Consider the following 14,961-nt stretch of genomic DNA (forward strand, 5'->3'; position numbering starts at 1 on the left):
TGCAGTATCCCCAGTGGCCCTACTGAGATTGCTTATGAAGAATTGAATTGTACCAAGGTGAACCGAAGTCATTTTTGCTAAGTAGAATTTGGAGTTCTTCACTAAAAGAGAAATGGTGGGTTTTTTTTCCTACAAAACATATGTACCTAGATGCATCTGTCCCATTGGCTCTAAGTGTGAGAACTGAGCGATCACATGACCTCTGATAACTGAGTTCTCACCCTTGCTGTGAGCAGAGCGGTGACTGTCAGTCACCACTGTTTACTCTGCCTTCCAGGCTCACTGGAGCACTGGGCTGTGGAGGGAGCTGCTGGCTCAGGCTCTCAGCGGTTTATTGAGAGGCTGAGCCAGGTGCCACTCTGGACTGTGGGGTGGATTCTGACTTTAAAGTCGGGATCTTTCCCCAGCCTGGACCTGCTGAATGACGTCGGCCAACACCGGGCTTTAGCCTGCTGTCAGCTGAAAACAGGTCACAGGAGAGCATTACGAACTGCACTCCTGTGATCCACAGAAGTACAGCCAAAAGAGCTTTGGCTGTATTTCTCCTTTGAGCTGGCCATGCATGGATCGAATTGAATGTTGGCCGTTCTGCTGAGTCACCGAACTTCAGTCTGTGAGTGGTTGTATAGGTACCACCTGAATCAACAAACTTCAATATGAAAATCGAAGGGTCCAGGTGCAAAATTTCAGCTGAACAGTGACTGCAACCAATAAGCTGCAGTCACTCTTCAGGTGTTCTAAAATCTGCACACCATTTAGCTCACAGGCTCACAAAAGAAATCCCATGGGGTCTACTATAACTGGAGAGTGCAAAATCTGGTGTAGCTCTGCATAGAAACCAATCCGCTTCCAGGTTTTTTTTTTTGTTTTGTCAAAGCTTAATTGAACAATTGAGGTTAGAATCTGATTGGCTGCTATGCACAGCTGCACCAGATTTTTCACTCTTCTGTTTTGGTAAATCAACCCCTATGTGTGTATGACTAGCTTTAGTTTTCACCATTTTTAAATGAATTAAAATACAGCCAAAGCTTTTTTGTTCTGCAGTCCTGTGACCTGTTTTCAGCTGACAGCAGACTGAAGTCCATTGTCAGCTGACGTCACTCAGCCTATCCAAGCTGGGATAAGATCCAGACTTCAGAATCGGGATCCACCCCAGAATCTGGAGCTGCACCTTGCTCAGCCCTCATCCTCCACAGCCCAGTGCTCCAGTGAGCGTGGGGGGAGGGGGGCTGAGCAGAGAGCGGTGACTGACAGCCTCACTCTCTGCTCAGAACAGCTGTGGGAACTCGGCAATCACCTGTGAGATCTTGGAGCTCTCACCCTTGGAGCTGACGGGGGACAGAGGCAGCATTGGACCGATGCTGCATCCACCTAGGTAAGTATAAATAGAGAAGAAAATGCCCTACTTCTCTTAAAAGAGAAGTTTAGACTTTTTTTTTTTTTTAAGAAATCGTGCCTCCGTCCCTAAAGACTACTGAGAGGTCAAACACCACTGATCGCTCCGTTCTCCGAGCTGGTGATTGTCAGCCACCAATCTCTTCTTTGCCCCAACCCCCCTCACTGGAGCTCTGGGCTGTGGAGAGGGCGGGAGCGGCTGGCTCAGGCTCTCAGTGGATTGTTGAGAGGCTGAGCCAGGTGCCACTCCACACATCTGGGTGGATCTTTCCCCAGTCTGGTGCGGCTGAGTGACGTCAGTGGACTTCAGCTCGCTGTCAGCTGAAAGTGGTCATAGGGGTGCAGAATTGCACTTCTGTGATCCACAGGAGAATTGCAGACAAACAGGCTTTGGCTGTACTTCTCCTTTAATTGGAACTTTTTAAACTTAAATTAGAAAGTAACTTCCTGCATTGAAGGAGAGTTTAAAAAATGAAAATAGAAAACAAAGAGTTCTATTTGCAACTCCGACAGATGTTTTGTCACTGGCATATTTACTAGCATAGAACCTTAATAAAAACATATTAAGTGAATATTACAAAGATAAAATAATACTGTCCGTGATCAGGTGCAGACACCTAAGGGTCCCTGGACCTTTTGGTGATTGATGTTTTTCAATAAATTGCTGAATTTTATGAGATTTCGCATTTAGTAATTATTTATGTTCACAGTGTAAGAAAAAGGGTTTGTTTTTTTTTAAATGGTTTTTTCTTTTCTTTTTGTTTTTGATTTTTTTCAAATTTAATTCACAAAAATTAACATTTTATATTTTGTTTGTTCACAATATTTTTTTATTTGCACTATCTAAGGGAAGGGAATGTGTGAGAGAGGCGCAAGCATCAACACCATCGGAAAGTTTCAGAGCTTTGCCAGTTAGAACCGCTCAGTATATGGGCATAATGGCAGGTCTTGGAGGATGCTACACATTCAAGTGCCTGCACCTAAACCCAGTGTCAGTTTATGTTTTGTGTCATAGCTGCTTTACTATCTGATTAATATTTTCCTAGTCTTTCTGATTTATATCTTGAGTAGTCTAGGCTGTGTTAGCATTCTGTGGTCCAGTGAAGGCTTGACAGACATCTCTGTGTTATTATAAAACCTGCTGTAGTAATGCACCTTGTTGCTTCCCTCCAGGGTAGTATGGCATGCTGAGCAGGTTTAGTTCCTCAAAAGCTTCACTAATGTAGAGTTTTATTTTTGCTGTAGCTTCCAAGCACAAATGGATATGACGTGTTGTTCTTTTAATGGGGTTGTAACAAAAGGAATGCATAGTTTTAATGGTGAGGATAATGACCTGAATAATGCCAGCAGTAAATGTAGTGTACATTATTGCAAGAATAAAGCCAGGAAAAAATGTGATGGACAGTACTGTGCAAATGTTTTTGGCACTTTTGAAAAAAAAGCTGTACTATAATTTTTGTTTTGTTTTTTTTTAAAGTCAAATAACCTACAAAGTGCATAAACTGGAAAAAAACCCCTAAAGTTTGGTATGCCCACGATTTGCTTTTAAGGGTCAGTTCACACTAGCCTGCATGGTAAAACTGTGTTTTTCCAAGCTTGCAGTCATCATTGTGAAGTCCATGTGTGAGTAGTGCAATGCGTATTTCAGCTTTGATTGCCATCCAGTGCGCTGTGGAAACATGCAAATATGCTGCGTTTTAGGCCCTTTTCATTCAGAAGGAAAAAAATGGATGTTTTTCCATCAGTTTTTTTACATCCACTACCGATCGTTTGTTTACATCTGTTTTTCGTCTGTCCTGTTTTTTTTTCAGAACAAAGGCCTATTTGTTCATTTAAAAAAATGGCTGTTGACAGATGCGGATGTGAACAGATGATCATCCATTTACACCTGTTTTTCCACAGAGATGCATTGATGTCTAATTTTCATCCTTCAACAGATGGATGGAAAACGGACAAACGGTCCACACGTGTGAAAGCAGCCTTACTATTGTACTGCACATTACACTAGCTTTTTTTGGTACCAACAAGGCACATAGAAAACAATTGTTTTTTCTATTGTGCTGATCCAGTGCAGAAAGACATAGGTCACCACACACAATATGAACAAGTCTATCATTATTTCTCCAGGGTACTCTTGCACACAGTTAAAGATTTTTGCAGTCGTGATCCAGTGCAATTTTAAACATAAGATTATATGTAGGTTGACAAAAGAGCAATAAATTGAACACAATCCGCTGTGAAGTAGCTGGATGGAGTAGATGGAGATGGGTGTGATTTGATCATCCTCCTATGTTGGGCAGGAATATTCTTTGTGCTCTGTTATATTACTGATCTGGAAGACGATATTTGGATATATCATTAATGTCCTTGCAATGCAACCAGAGAAGCCTGCACATCTGCATGGACATCACTCATCACAGCTGAAGTGTAAGGCTCCAGACATTTGCTCCATAATGCCCTCTGACACAGGAATCTACCCTGGCAGCTGAGAGATCCCTTTGGAGGGACCTAACCCAATCTAGCACAGTCTGGCAGATTAAAGCAATTTTAAAAGTGCTGTTTTTTTTTGCAACAATATTGCAGACATTGGCCACTTATCTCCTCTTCTGGAGTCCCCCACTGGTGCTGTCTGTTCCTTCTTTTTCAGAATGCCCCCTCAGCATGCCATGTGCTGTGGGGGACATCCATGGGTGCACACTTCAGAGCTGGGCTGTTTGTGTCTATAGATAAACAATGTGGCTTGGCTAGTGCAAACCCCCCCGCAGGATTTGACTGACAGCAGGAGGATGAGCCAATGGCTGTCACTGCTCTGAGTCTCCTCTGTGGTCAGCAAAAAAGTGCAGTAGCGCTGATCAGGTAAGTGTTTAGAAATGGAGTATGGGAAAGGAGTGGTGGAAAGGTATTGGAAGGAGAGAATACATTAAGATAAAAAAAGTTTGCGTTTCGAACCACTTTAAGGTCACTGCATACTCGGGATGAAGAACAGAACCATCTGGTTTAAACAGGGACTTTGTGAGGAATTCTAACTGCCTATCAATAGAATGTTTAAAGGTAAACCTGTATTCCACCTGTCTAGTGGTGTTCCTGTTAAGGTGGTACACTGGTTCAACTACAGTGGGAATTGTCCACCATTTAACAAATTCCCTCTGAGTGTGGACCATTCAACCATGCTCTCTGGTGGAGCTCAGGACTCTTCAGGCAGCTTCAGTCCATATTGATGAATATCTCAAATAGCAGGTGAAAAATCTTGGCAGCTGTGGTAGCGCTTAAAAATCTGAGGTTGGAGACAGCAGGCTGGTCCTCCAAATGCAGCGTAGAACACTCTACATAAATAAGGTTTAATCCCCCATAATTCAAAGGCGATAACAGGAGAATGCATTGCCTCACAAATTGCAAAGCATTCTGGGAATTGACAAGAGAGGGGAAGATATGGATAGTGCGAATTATGTTTTAAAAGTCACAAGTCTTCTGTTGGAGCAATGGAAGCATAGTGAAAGCTATACTATTGGCGCTCATTAAAAAGTGTTAATTGTAAACACAAGATTCAAGAGGTGGCAGACACCTCCTAAACTAGAACTACTTTTGAAATCCAGCAGATTTTTTTTGTTCCAAGTTTTTTTCCTAGAATTCACCTTCTTAAGCCAAGAGGCCAATGTAAATACCTTTTCCACTTTAATGTTTGGTAACTTCGAAGTAAAGAGTACTATCAGATTAAAATGCGTGGCAACTTGAGAGCGAGTTAATTTTCATTTGAAGTAACCAGTTAACCTTACAGCAAAAAGAGTCCTTATGGGAAAAGAAAATATCTGTTGGTTGAGGTTTCTGGTTCTGCTTTGTGGCTGTGCTCAGCTGCACATGATTGGCTCCATATGCACATTTATAGTATAACGGTTTGGAAAGACTATACGTTCTTACTCTGTGGAGATGTGGTGCCAGTTACCCCAGAACGTTTAGGACCCATCCCCCCTTTAAAATTATAGTTCCACTCAGAACTGACCATGCAGATTTGTATGTTTGCTGACAGTTTGAATCGCATGCTTGAGAAGTATTTATATGCCAAGAAGGTCTCAATTGCCGCCAGCAGTGAGATGAACATAGCTTAATGTTGTGCTAGAAGTTTGCAAGATTTGGCTCCAATTAAAATGTTTCCAGGATACTGTTTCTAGAACAACGATAGATTGAAACCATTACTGCTTGGAACTGTAGGCAATATTTGTATAATTGATCTGTGCTGCTGATGTGTTGAATAACTGTTCTCATCCTGTCTGCTGTTCTCTTCCAGTAATGAATGCTGGCATGAGAAAATACTTCCTGCAAGCCAATGATCAGCAAGATTTAGTAGAATGGGTTAATGTCCTTAATAAAGCAACCAAAATTACAGTGAGTATCCACTTTAATCGCACACATGACTGATGTATGTAGATGGGTGCACAGGGAACAGTGATCCTGTTACCAACCAAATTCCATCTCTCCTTTCCAGGACATGAACTATAACTAGACAAATCTAACAGTATGCAATCTTAAAATGTCATTCTCTTGTTTTTTACATCTGTCCCTTATGAACTCTGCTGCAGTGTTGAATAGTTTTCAGAGTTCAGATGCCTTGTCCAGAGTCTGATCAAACTCCTCTTTAAAGGCTAGTTTCACCCTTTGCAACAGGATACATGTTACACCTGTATTTACAATGTAGCGTGTTGCTAAGCAACTCCCATCCTCAGAACCAGGCACTTTAGCATTTTTAGAGGAAGTCTCACCAATGGCATCCTCCAAAGTGGCGTCACTGCAGGTTACTTTAAAGGGCACTGCAAAATGCTAGTTTTCTTGCAGCTGTTACAATAGTGAATTAAAGACTGGTCATTTGTAAAAATGATATATTCAATAAGAATTAATGGGATCTGGAGGTCGCTAGTGAAGTCTATAAATCCTCTACATTGTTTTTATGCAGTGGTTTGTAAATAGACTAAACACCAAATATTGTCTCTCACTCACCAGCCATGGATGGTCATTTATGTAATGGTCTTCATGGTCTCATAGATTATCACTGACTACCTGATATTGCAAGGTACGATACCAGACACCATGGGCCTCTTACTGTTTTATCTCTCTGATGCCAGTGATAGGGCAATGACATGCACACAATACATAGGAGTCCAGGGGAAAAATGTAGTTGTGCTGGGAAAGTACACATTTATTCATTGCTTCAGCATTGTCCTCATGAGTTATGCAGGCCATAGACTGGTCGTTTATCGGCCAAATTGTCGGCCGAAAAAAGAAAAATCGGTCGTTCTGTTGCCACCAATGCTTACAAAAATCGGCTGTGTTTCGTAGATTTTCCAGCATGACCGATAAAAGAAACGAGAAGGAACCGCGAAAATCGGCCGACGACATTGCCTACTAACGGTGTGAATATCGGCCAATTATTATTTCGGGCGAAAGTTCAGTCGATAAACGACCCGTCTATGGCCTGCATTAGTTGACCCCACTGGATGTCAGAGTTACATTTGTGTAGGTGACTAAATATCTGCTTTCAGTTAATCATTGAAGAAAAAAAAGTAATTGTTGGTTTAGTGTACATTTGCCTCTAAATGCAAGTAGGTTAATTATCCTCGGAAATTCATGTAATGTTTTCAACAAGTAACTGAATACTTTATGAAAGACACTAAGAAACTAGTAATATAAACATTGTATTAACTTAAGGCCCCATTCACACTATGATGTTGTGTATCACAACCAGAATTGTAATTCAGTCTGCTAAAGTAAAATATATGTTTACCACTGCTCAAGGTAGAGAGACTCCTAATCTCCAAGCACAACTCCTCCAGTAGGTGCTAGCCCAGCTTGTGTGCTGCATAAATGAGAACAAAGGATGTCCGATCAGCTGCACTCCAAACAATCCACTTTTATTGAACAAAGATAAAACCAACAGAGATAGTGGAAATACAGTGGGGGATTGGCAGGTACACACTTTACAGTGCTGTCTATAGCGTGAAACGTGTTTACCTGCCAGTCCCCACTGTATTTCCATTGTCTGTATTGGTTTTATCTTTGTTCAATAAAGTGGATTGTTTGGAGTGCAGCCGATCGGACATCCTTCATGCTAAAGTAACATATTGCACAACAGCGTATTCAGGTGGCCTTCATTTTAATGGCACCTGGAAACGCGGTGCAGTTCTGCTGCAATTGATGCACGAGAAATCACATCACACGAAGCATGTCGCCCAAAAGAAGCTCCTAAACTACTGCAGTTTGCCGAGATTGCAGCGCGATTTATTGCACCACAACTGCCCCGTGTTTTTAGGTGCCATTAAAATGAATGCCACCTGAAGACACTATTGTTCAATTTGTTATTTTATCTAAGCATCTTGAAATCGTGGGCAGAATTGTGGTGATTCTGCCTGTGATTCAAAATATCATAGTGTGTGAATGGGGTCTTAGAAAATCTACATCTCTTCCTCTGCAAACACCGCAGTGTGACTCTTAAGCTGGGTATACACTGGGAGTTTTTTTTTTTTTCATTTAACCAGTAGGTTGAATAGAAAAAACAAACTATGTGAAATGCAGGGATCTCTCCCTCACCCATCAGAGTACAGTTACTAGCAGGCTGATCGAATTCTAGTTTTCTAGCAGGACCGGTAAACAGAATTTGGTCTAATGATGGGCCTCTGTGGAACAGAGAGGGGTACACACGGATTGAATTTCGGTACATGTATACCCACACTAAATATCCGTCCGTAAACCCAAAGCGGACTTTCTACATTTTTTGGTAGATATTGGGGATTGACCTAATTTCACATTTCTTTTATCTTTTGGTGACTCATTTGGTAAACCATCTGCATACAGGTTCCTAGGTCTGCACACCTGCCTTTCCACAATGAAGAATTCTCTCTGTTCCCAATTGATTACTTTTACGTGATATTATTGTAACAGGAGGAGTTGGGATGCACAAAAATGAGTGGGAACACCCTCAGGTGGACAGACACATTTGACAAATGTGGAACAAAGATCTTACTGTTATGCCTGGTACACATGATGAGCCCACTGGGCTGAACAAAAAAAAAAAAACAGGAGCTCACGACGATGTCTTTTACTAACTGCGATGTTAGTACAGCGACCTTCCCGCTGAACTATTGTGTTCTGAATGGGGGCCTGCCCCCGGAAGAACACATTGGTCATACCAATTGGCAAATATTTTTCTTGCATGCCCATTTTACAGGTGCCGGAGAGGCTGCTGTACACACGGGCCGAATGTCGTCTCGTGTGTACCAAGCATTAGAGATATTTAAACTCTAGTGAGCTCCAAAAGTTGACAAGGCAGTGCCCCCCCCCCCCCCCCCTTCTCCCAGATCCATCTGTATTTGTGGACATCAAGGGTATATTACAGCATGAATATTATAATTGTTGGCTATGCTGCTGTCATAATGGCATAGAACATCTGATTTTGTTTAATAATGCATGAATAATCTGGATTATTTAACAAGTCCTTCTCATTAAATTGCTGTGCAGTATGCAGATGACAGGTGCATTCTAAGTAGAGCTTTGTTTTTTATATTCTTTTGTCCTTGATTGAATGGTGTTTGGCATTTACAGTATATGTCATATATGAGCAGTAGAAAGGATGAGCTATTGTCAGTTCATCTCACACAGGAAATGGCAAGTGGAAAGGCTTTGTGCAGGGCTTTGCTGCGCCTGATTCCACTTGCAGTGCAGAGGACGGTCTTTGTGTTAAGCTCCCAGCTCAAGACATGAATTGATGCCTATTAAAAGCACAGGGCTGTGGGAGGCTAGGTTTCCTGCTAGAAACCATCTTTACTCCCACACACATTTGATTGGCTGCAGAATAATCACTTCTTGTGAGACCTTGGTTGAGTTGGAGATGACGAACCTTAGCCTATCCGTACAGCTACTTGAAATGGAACATTAGATGTGGCTTGCAGGGCTTCATGCTCTCGAGCTGCTAGTGTTTGTTTTAATAGGGAGCATACCTGGCATGTTCAGTGTAGACCTTTAGCCAGTTTCTTCTCTGACACACTTTGCTCTACTCTTATGTGGCTTAAATAAAAGGTTTATGGAGTAGTTATAAACGGAGGCAGTAGTTCTTTCACAGAGTAGTTAAAGTAGTAATAAAGTCAAACTGTTTTTAATCTCAATTTGACTTTTAATATACCTTGGAGACTATTGTCGATGTACCATTGTTAAAGTGGTATTAACAAATTTGTTGCAACAACATTTCATATTCCTAATATATATCTCTTGTACTGTGTACTTGTGTTAAAGAGTATCCTGTTCTCTTTGTAATTTTTCCTTTGTGTGAAATCTCTGGTGTTCTTGTCAGTACTGTTGTCTGTCCACCGTTTCCAAATCCCTTATGTAGCTGACAACAGAGATTGTGGTCCCTTAATAAAAATGAAAAATGTATTTGAAAAGTGTGTGTGTATGTATATAAATATTGGGACATCGAAACAATTCTAACATTTTTGGCTCTATACACCACCACAATGGATTTGAAATGAAACAAACAAGATGTGCTTTAACTGCAGACTGCCAGCTTTATTTTGAGGGTATTTACATCCAAATCAGGTGAACGGTGTAGGAATTAAAACAGTTTGTATATGTGCCTCCCACTTGTTAAGGGACCAAAAGTAATGGGACATAATAATCATAAATCAAACTTTCACTTTTTCATACTTGGTTGCAAATCCTTTGCAGTCAATTACAGCCTGAAGTCTGGAACGCATAGACATCACCAGACGCTGGGTTTCATCCCTGGTGATGCTCTGCCAGGTCTCTACTGCAACTGTCTTCAGTTCCTGCTTGTTCTTGGGACATTTTCCCTTCAGTTTTGTCTTCAGCAAGTGAAATGCATGCTCAATCGGATTCAGGTCAGGTGCTTGACTTGGCCATTGCATAACATTCCACTTCTTTCCCTTATAAAACTCTTTGGTTGCTTTTGCAGTATACTTTGGGTCATTGTCCATCTGCACTGTGAAGTGGCGTCCAATGAGTTCTGAAGCATTTGGCTGAATATGAGCAGATAATATTGCCTACCTCCTGGAGAGTGTTCTTGATCTGGCCAACTGTTGTGAAGGGTGTTTTCTTCACCAGGGAAAGAATTCTTCGGTCATCCACCACAGTTGTTTTCCATGGTCTTCCAGGTCTTTTTGGTGTTGCTGAGCTCACCGGTGCGTTCCTTCTTTTTAAGAATGTTCCAAACAGTTGTTTTGGCCACGCCTAATGTTTTTGCTATCTCTCTGATGGGTTTGTTTTGTTTTTTCAGCCTAATGATGGCTTGCTTCACTGATAGTGACAGCTCTTTGGATCTCATCTTGAGAGTTGACAGCAACAGATTCCAAATGCAAATAACACACTAAAATTAACGCTGGATCTTTTATCTGCTCATTGTAATTGGAATAATGAGGGAATAACACACACCTGGCCATGGAACAGTTCAGAAGCCAATTGTCCCATTACTTTTGGTCCCCTAACAAGTGGGAGGCACATATGCAAACTGTTGTAATTCCTACACCATTCACCTGATTTGGATGTAAATATCCTCAAATTAAAGCTGACAGTCTGCAGTTAAAGCACATCTTGTTCATTTCATTTCAAATCCATTGTGGTGGTGTATAGAGCCAAAAATGTTAGAATTGTGTCGATGGACCTGGCTGTATACACTATATTGCCAAAAGTATTGGAACACCTGCTTTTACACGCACATGAACTTTAAACTACTTCAATACCGGGCACTTTACCCCCTTCCTGCCCAGGCCAATGTTCAGCTTTCAGTGTTGACAAATTGCGCGGTCATGCAACACTACCTATAAAAAATTTTTTTTTTTAAATTTTCACACAAATCGTTTTCTTTTGGTGGTATTTAATCCCCACTGAGTTTTTTAACTTTTGCTAAATAAAAAACCCCCACAACTTTTGGAAGAAAAACATGTATTTTTCTTCATTTCTGTTAAATTATTTATTTGCAAAATGTTATTTATTCATAATTTTAAGGTCACAATGTACTCTGCTACATTTCTTTGGTGAAAATACCCCAAATTAATATATATTATTTAGTCTGTAGGAAAGTTAGAGTCCACAAACCATGGTATATATATCTTGACAATCGATCAATCCTGGTGTACTGTCAGCCAATCTCATTTCTTGAGGCCCGAAAGCGCCAGTATAGTACAAATACCTCCAAAATGACCCATTTTCTGAAAATAAACAGTCCAAGGTATTTAGTAAGAGGCATGGTGAGTTTTTTTGAAGTTGTAATTTTTTGTTACAATTGTTTTTGAAAATGAAGAAATAAAAAGTTTTTTTTTTTTTTTTTTCATATTGTCACCAGTCCAGTGCAGCATTATATTACTAATGTGGTGGTAATCGGGGACACTAATGACAGTATGTGTGGGGGGAAAAAAAAATTTTATTACATTTTTTTTTTTCCTTTTTTTTTCCTATTGTTACTGAACAAAACTAATTCATTCTGTCTTTTGTTGTGTTTAGCTGTGATTGGGCAGAGCTCATCACATGATACAGATGGGCTGTCTGTATTGACTGCTTTGACCAATCACAGCTAACATGAAAGGAAGCCATCCATGTTATGTGATCTGCTGTGATTGGTCATGGCGGTCACATGACTCTGGCAATGGGCCTGTGCAGTCATCTGTCATCAGCTGTGTTCCATGGAAAAGTGCACAACAACCAAGGGCATAGAGTGATGGTAGCATCTTCTTTCAGCATGTGCTGACCCCGCTCTGTCATTTTACATGGCTTACCACTTCGTAGCTGATTGCTGTTGTTCCCAGTTGCTTCCACTTTGTTATACTACCACTAACAGTTGACCGTGGAATATTTAGTAGCAAGGAAATGTCACGGATGGACTTATTGCACAGGTGGCAACCTTTCACGGTACCATGCTTGAATTCGCTGAGCTCCTCAGAGCGACCTATTCTTTCCCAAATGTTTGTAGAAGCAGTCTGCATGTCTAGGTGCTTGACTTTATACACCTGTGGCCATGGAGGTGATTGGAACACTGAATCCAGTGATTTGGAGGGGTGTCCCTATACTTTTGGCAATATAGTGTAAGTGCGTGTATGTATATACAGTGAAGGAAATAAGTATTTGATCTCCTGCTGATTTTGAATGTTTGCCCACTCACAAAGAAATGATCAGTCTAAAAATCGAATGGTAGATGTATTGTAACACTGAGAGAGTAGCAACAAAAAATTCAGAAGAAATGTGTGTCTAACAAATGATGCACTGATTTGCATGTTCCTGAGGGAAATACGTATTTGATCCCCTTCACAAAACATGACTTAGTATTTGGTGGCAAATCTCTTGTTGGCGATCAGAGGTCAGACGTTCCCTGGAGTTGGCCGCCAGGTTTGCACACATTTCAGGAGGGATTTTGGCTCACTCCTTGGCAGATCCTCTCCAAGTCTTTAAGGTTTGGTGGCTGACGTTTGGCAACTCGAACTTTTAGCTCCCTCCACAGATTTTCAATCAGATTAAGGTCTGTAGACTGGCTAGGCCACTCCAGGACCTTAATGTGCTTCTTCTTGAGCCACTCCTTTGTTGCCTTGGCCGTGTGTTTTGGGTCATTGTCATGCTGGAACACCCATCCACGACCCATTTTCAATGCCCTGGCTGAGGGAAGAAGGTTCTCACCCCAAGATTTGACGGTACATTTCCCTGTCCATCGTCCCTTTTGATGCGGTGCAGTTGTCCTGTCCCCTTAGCAGAAAAACACCCCCAAAGCAGAATGTTTCCACAACCATGTTTGACAATTGTAATGGTGTACTTGGGGCCATAGGCAGCATTCCTCCTCCTCAAAACACTGCGAGTTGAGTTGATGCAAAGAGATCGCTTTTGTTCTTATCTGACCACAACACTTTCAACCAGTCCTCCTCTGTGTCATTCAGATGTTCAGTGGCAAACTTCAGATGGGCCTGGACATGTGCTTTCTTGAGCAGAGGGACCTTGCGGGCACTGCAGGATTTCAATCCTTGTCGGCGTAGTGTGTTACCAATTGTTTTCTTGGTGACTGTGGTCCCAGCTACCTGGAGACCATTGACAAGATCCTCGTGTACTTCTGAGATGATTCCTCACTGTTCTCATGATCATTGACACTCCACGAGGTGAGATCTTGCATGGTGCACCAGACCTAGGGAGACTGACAGTTGTTTTGTGTTTCTTCCATTTGCAAATTATTGCACCATCTGTTGTCACCTTCTCACCAAGCTGCTTGGCGATAGTTTGGTAGCCCAGTCCAGCCTTGTGTAGGTATACAATCTTGTCCCTGACATCCTTGGACAGCTCTTTGGTCTTTGCCATGGTGGAGAGTTTTGAATCTGATTGTTTGATTGCTCCTGTGGACAGGTGTCTTTTATACAGGTAACAAAATGAGATTAGCAGCACTCCTTTTAAGAGACTGCTTCTAATCTCAGCTTGTTACCTGTATGACAGACACCTGGTAGCCAGAAATCCTGCTGAATGATAGGGGATCAAATATCTGTGTCTCTGTGTGACAATACACCTACCGTCTGATTTTTAGACTGATCATTTCTTTGTGAGTGGGCAAACATTCAAAATCGTCACGGGATCAAATACTTATTTCCTTCACTGTATATGATATAAAAATTCTACACACGCCTGTTAAAATGTCAGGTTTCTGTGATGTAAAAAAATGAGACAAAGATGAATCATTTCAGAAGTTTTTCCACCTTTAATGTAACCTATAAACTGTACAACTCAGTTGAACAACAAACTGAAATAATATGGTTGCATAAGTGTGCACACCCTTAAAGTGTTACTTTGGTGAAGCACCTTTTGATCTTATTCCAGCACTCAGTCGTTTTGAGTATGAGTCTATCAGCATGGCACATCTTGACTTGGAAATATTTGCCCACTCCTTGCAAAAACACTCCAAATCTGTCAGATTTGGAGGGCATCTCCTGTGCACAACCCTCTTCAGATCGCCCCAAAAGATTTCCGATCGGATTCAGGTCTGAGCTCTGGCTGGGCCATTCCAAAGCGTTAATCTTCTTCTGGCAAAGCCATTCCTTTGTTGATTTGGATGTATGCTTTGGGTCGTTGTCATGCTGAAAGATGAAGTTCCTCTTCATGTTCAGCTTTCTAGCAGAAGCCTGAAGTTTTTGTGCCAATATTAACTGGTATTTGGAACTGTTCGTAAGTTCCTCAACCTTGACTAAAGTCCCAGTTCCAGCTGAATGAAAACAGCCCTAAAGCATGATGCTGCCACCACCATGCTTCACTGTGGGTATGGTGTTCTTTTGGTGATGTGCAGTGTTGTTTTTGCACCAAACATATCTTTTGGAATTATGGCCAAAAAGTTCAACCTTGGTTTCATCAGACCATAACACGTTTTCCCACATGCTTTGGAGAGACTTCAGATGTGTTTTTGCGAAATTTAGCCGGGCTTTGATGTTTTTGTTTGTAAGAAAAGGCTTCCATCTTGCCACTCTAACCCATAGCCCAGACATATGAAGAATACGGGAGATTGTTGTCACATGTACTTGCCAGATATTCCTTCAGCTCCTTCAGTGTTGCTGT

At 41.4% G+C, this 14,961-nt stretch overlaps 1 protein-coding gene across 4 annotated transcripts in view; it reads left to right on the top strand.

Moving 5' to 3' along the window:
- Positions 1-14,961, top strand: part of PLEKHA1 (pleckstrin homology domain containing A1) — a 93,731-nt gene that overhangs the window by 53,584 nt on the left and 25,186 nt on the right. For 3 of the 4 annotated variants that reach the window (XM_089683259.1, XM_089683261.1, XM_089683260.1), the window contains exon 5: positions 5,678-5,775. In XM_089683259.1, coding sequence (XP_089539385.1) covers positions 5,678-5,775 — 98 coding nt within the window. Of the gene's footprint in view, positions 1-4,126; positions 4,252-5,677; positions 5,776-14,961 lie in introns of those variants that run through there. The other variant, XM_089683262.1, reaches the window with a different exon arrangement.

This window comes from Staurois parvus, unplaced genomic scaffold (genome assembly GCF_062004578.1).
Source record: "Staurois parvus isolate SC_StPar_1 unplaced genomic scaffold, SC_StPar_1.0 ptg000303l, whole genome shotgun sequence".
NCBI classification, from domain to species: Eukaryota; Metazoa; Chordata; class Amphibia; order Anura; family Ranidae; genus Staurois; species Staurois parvus.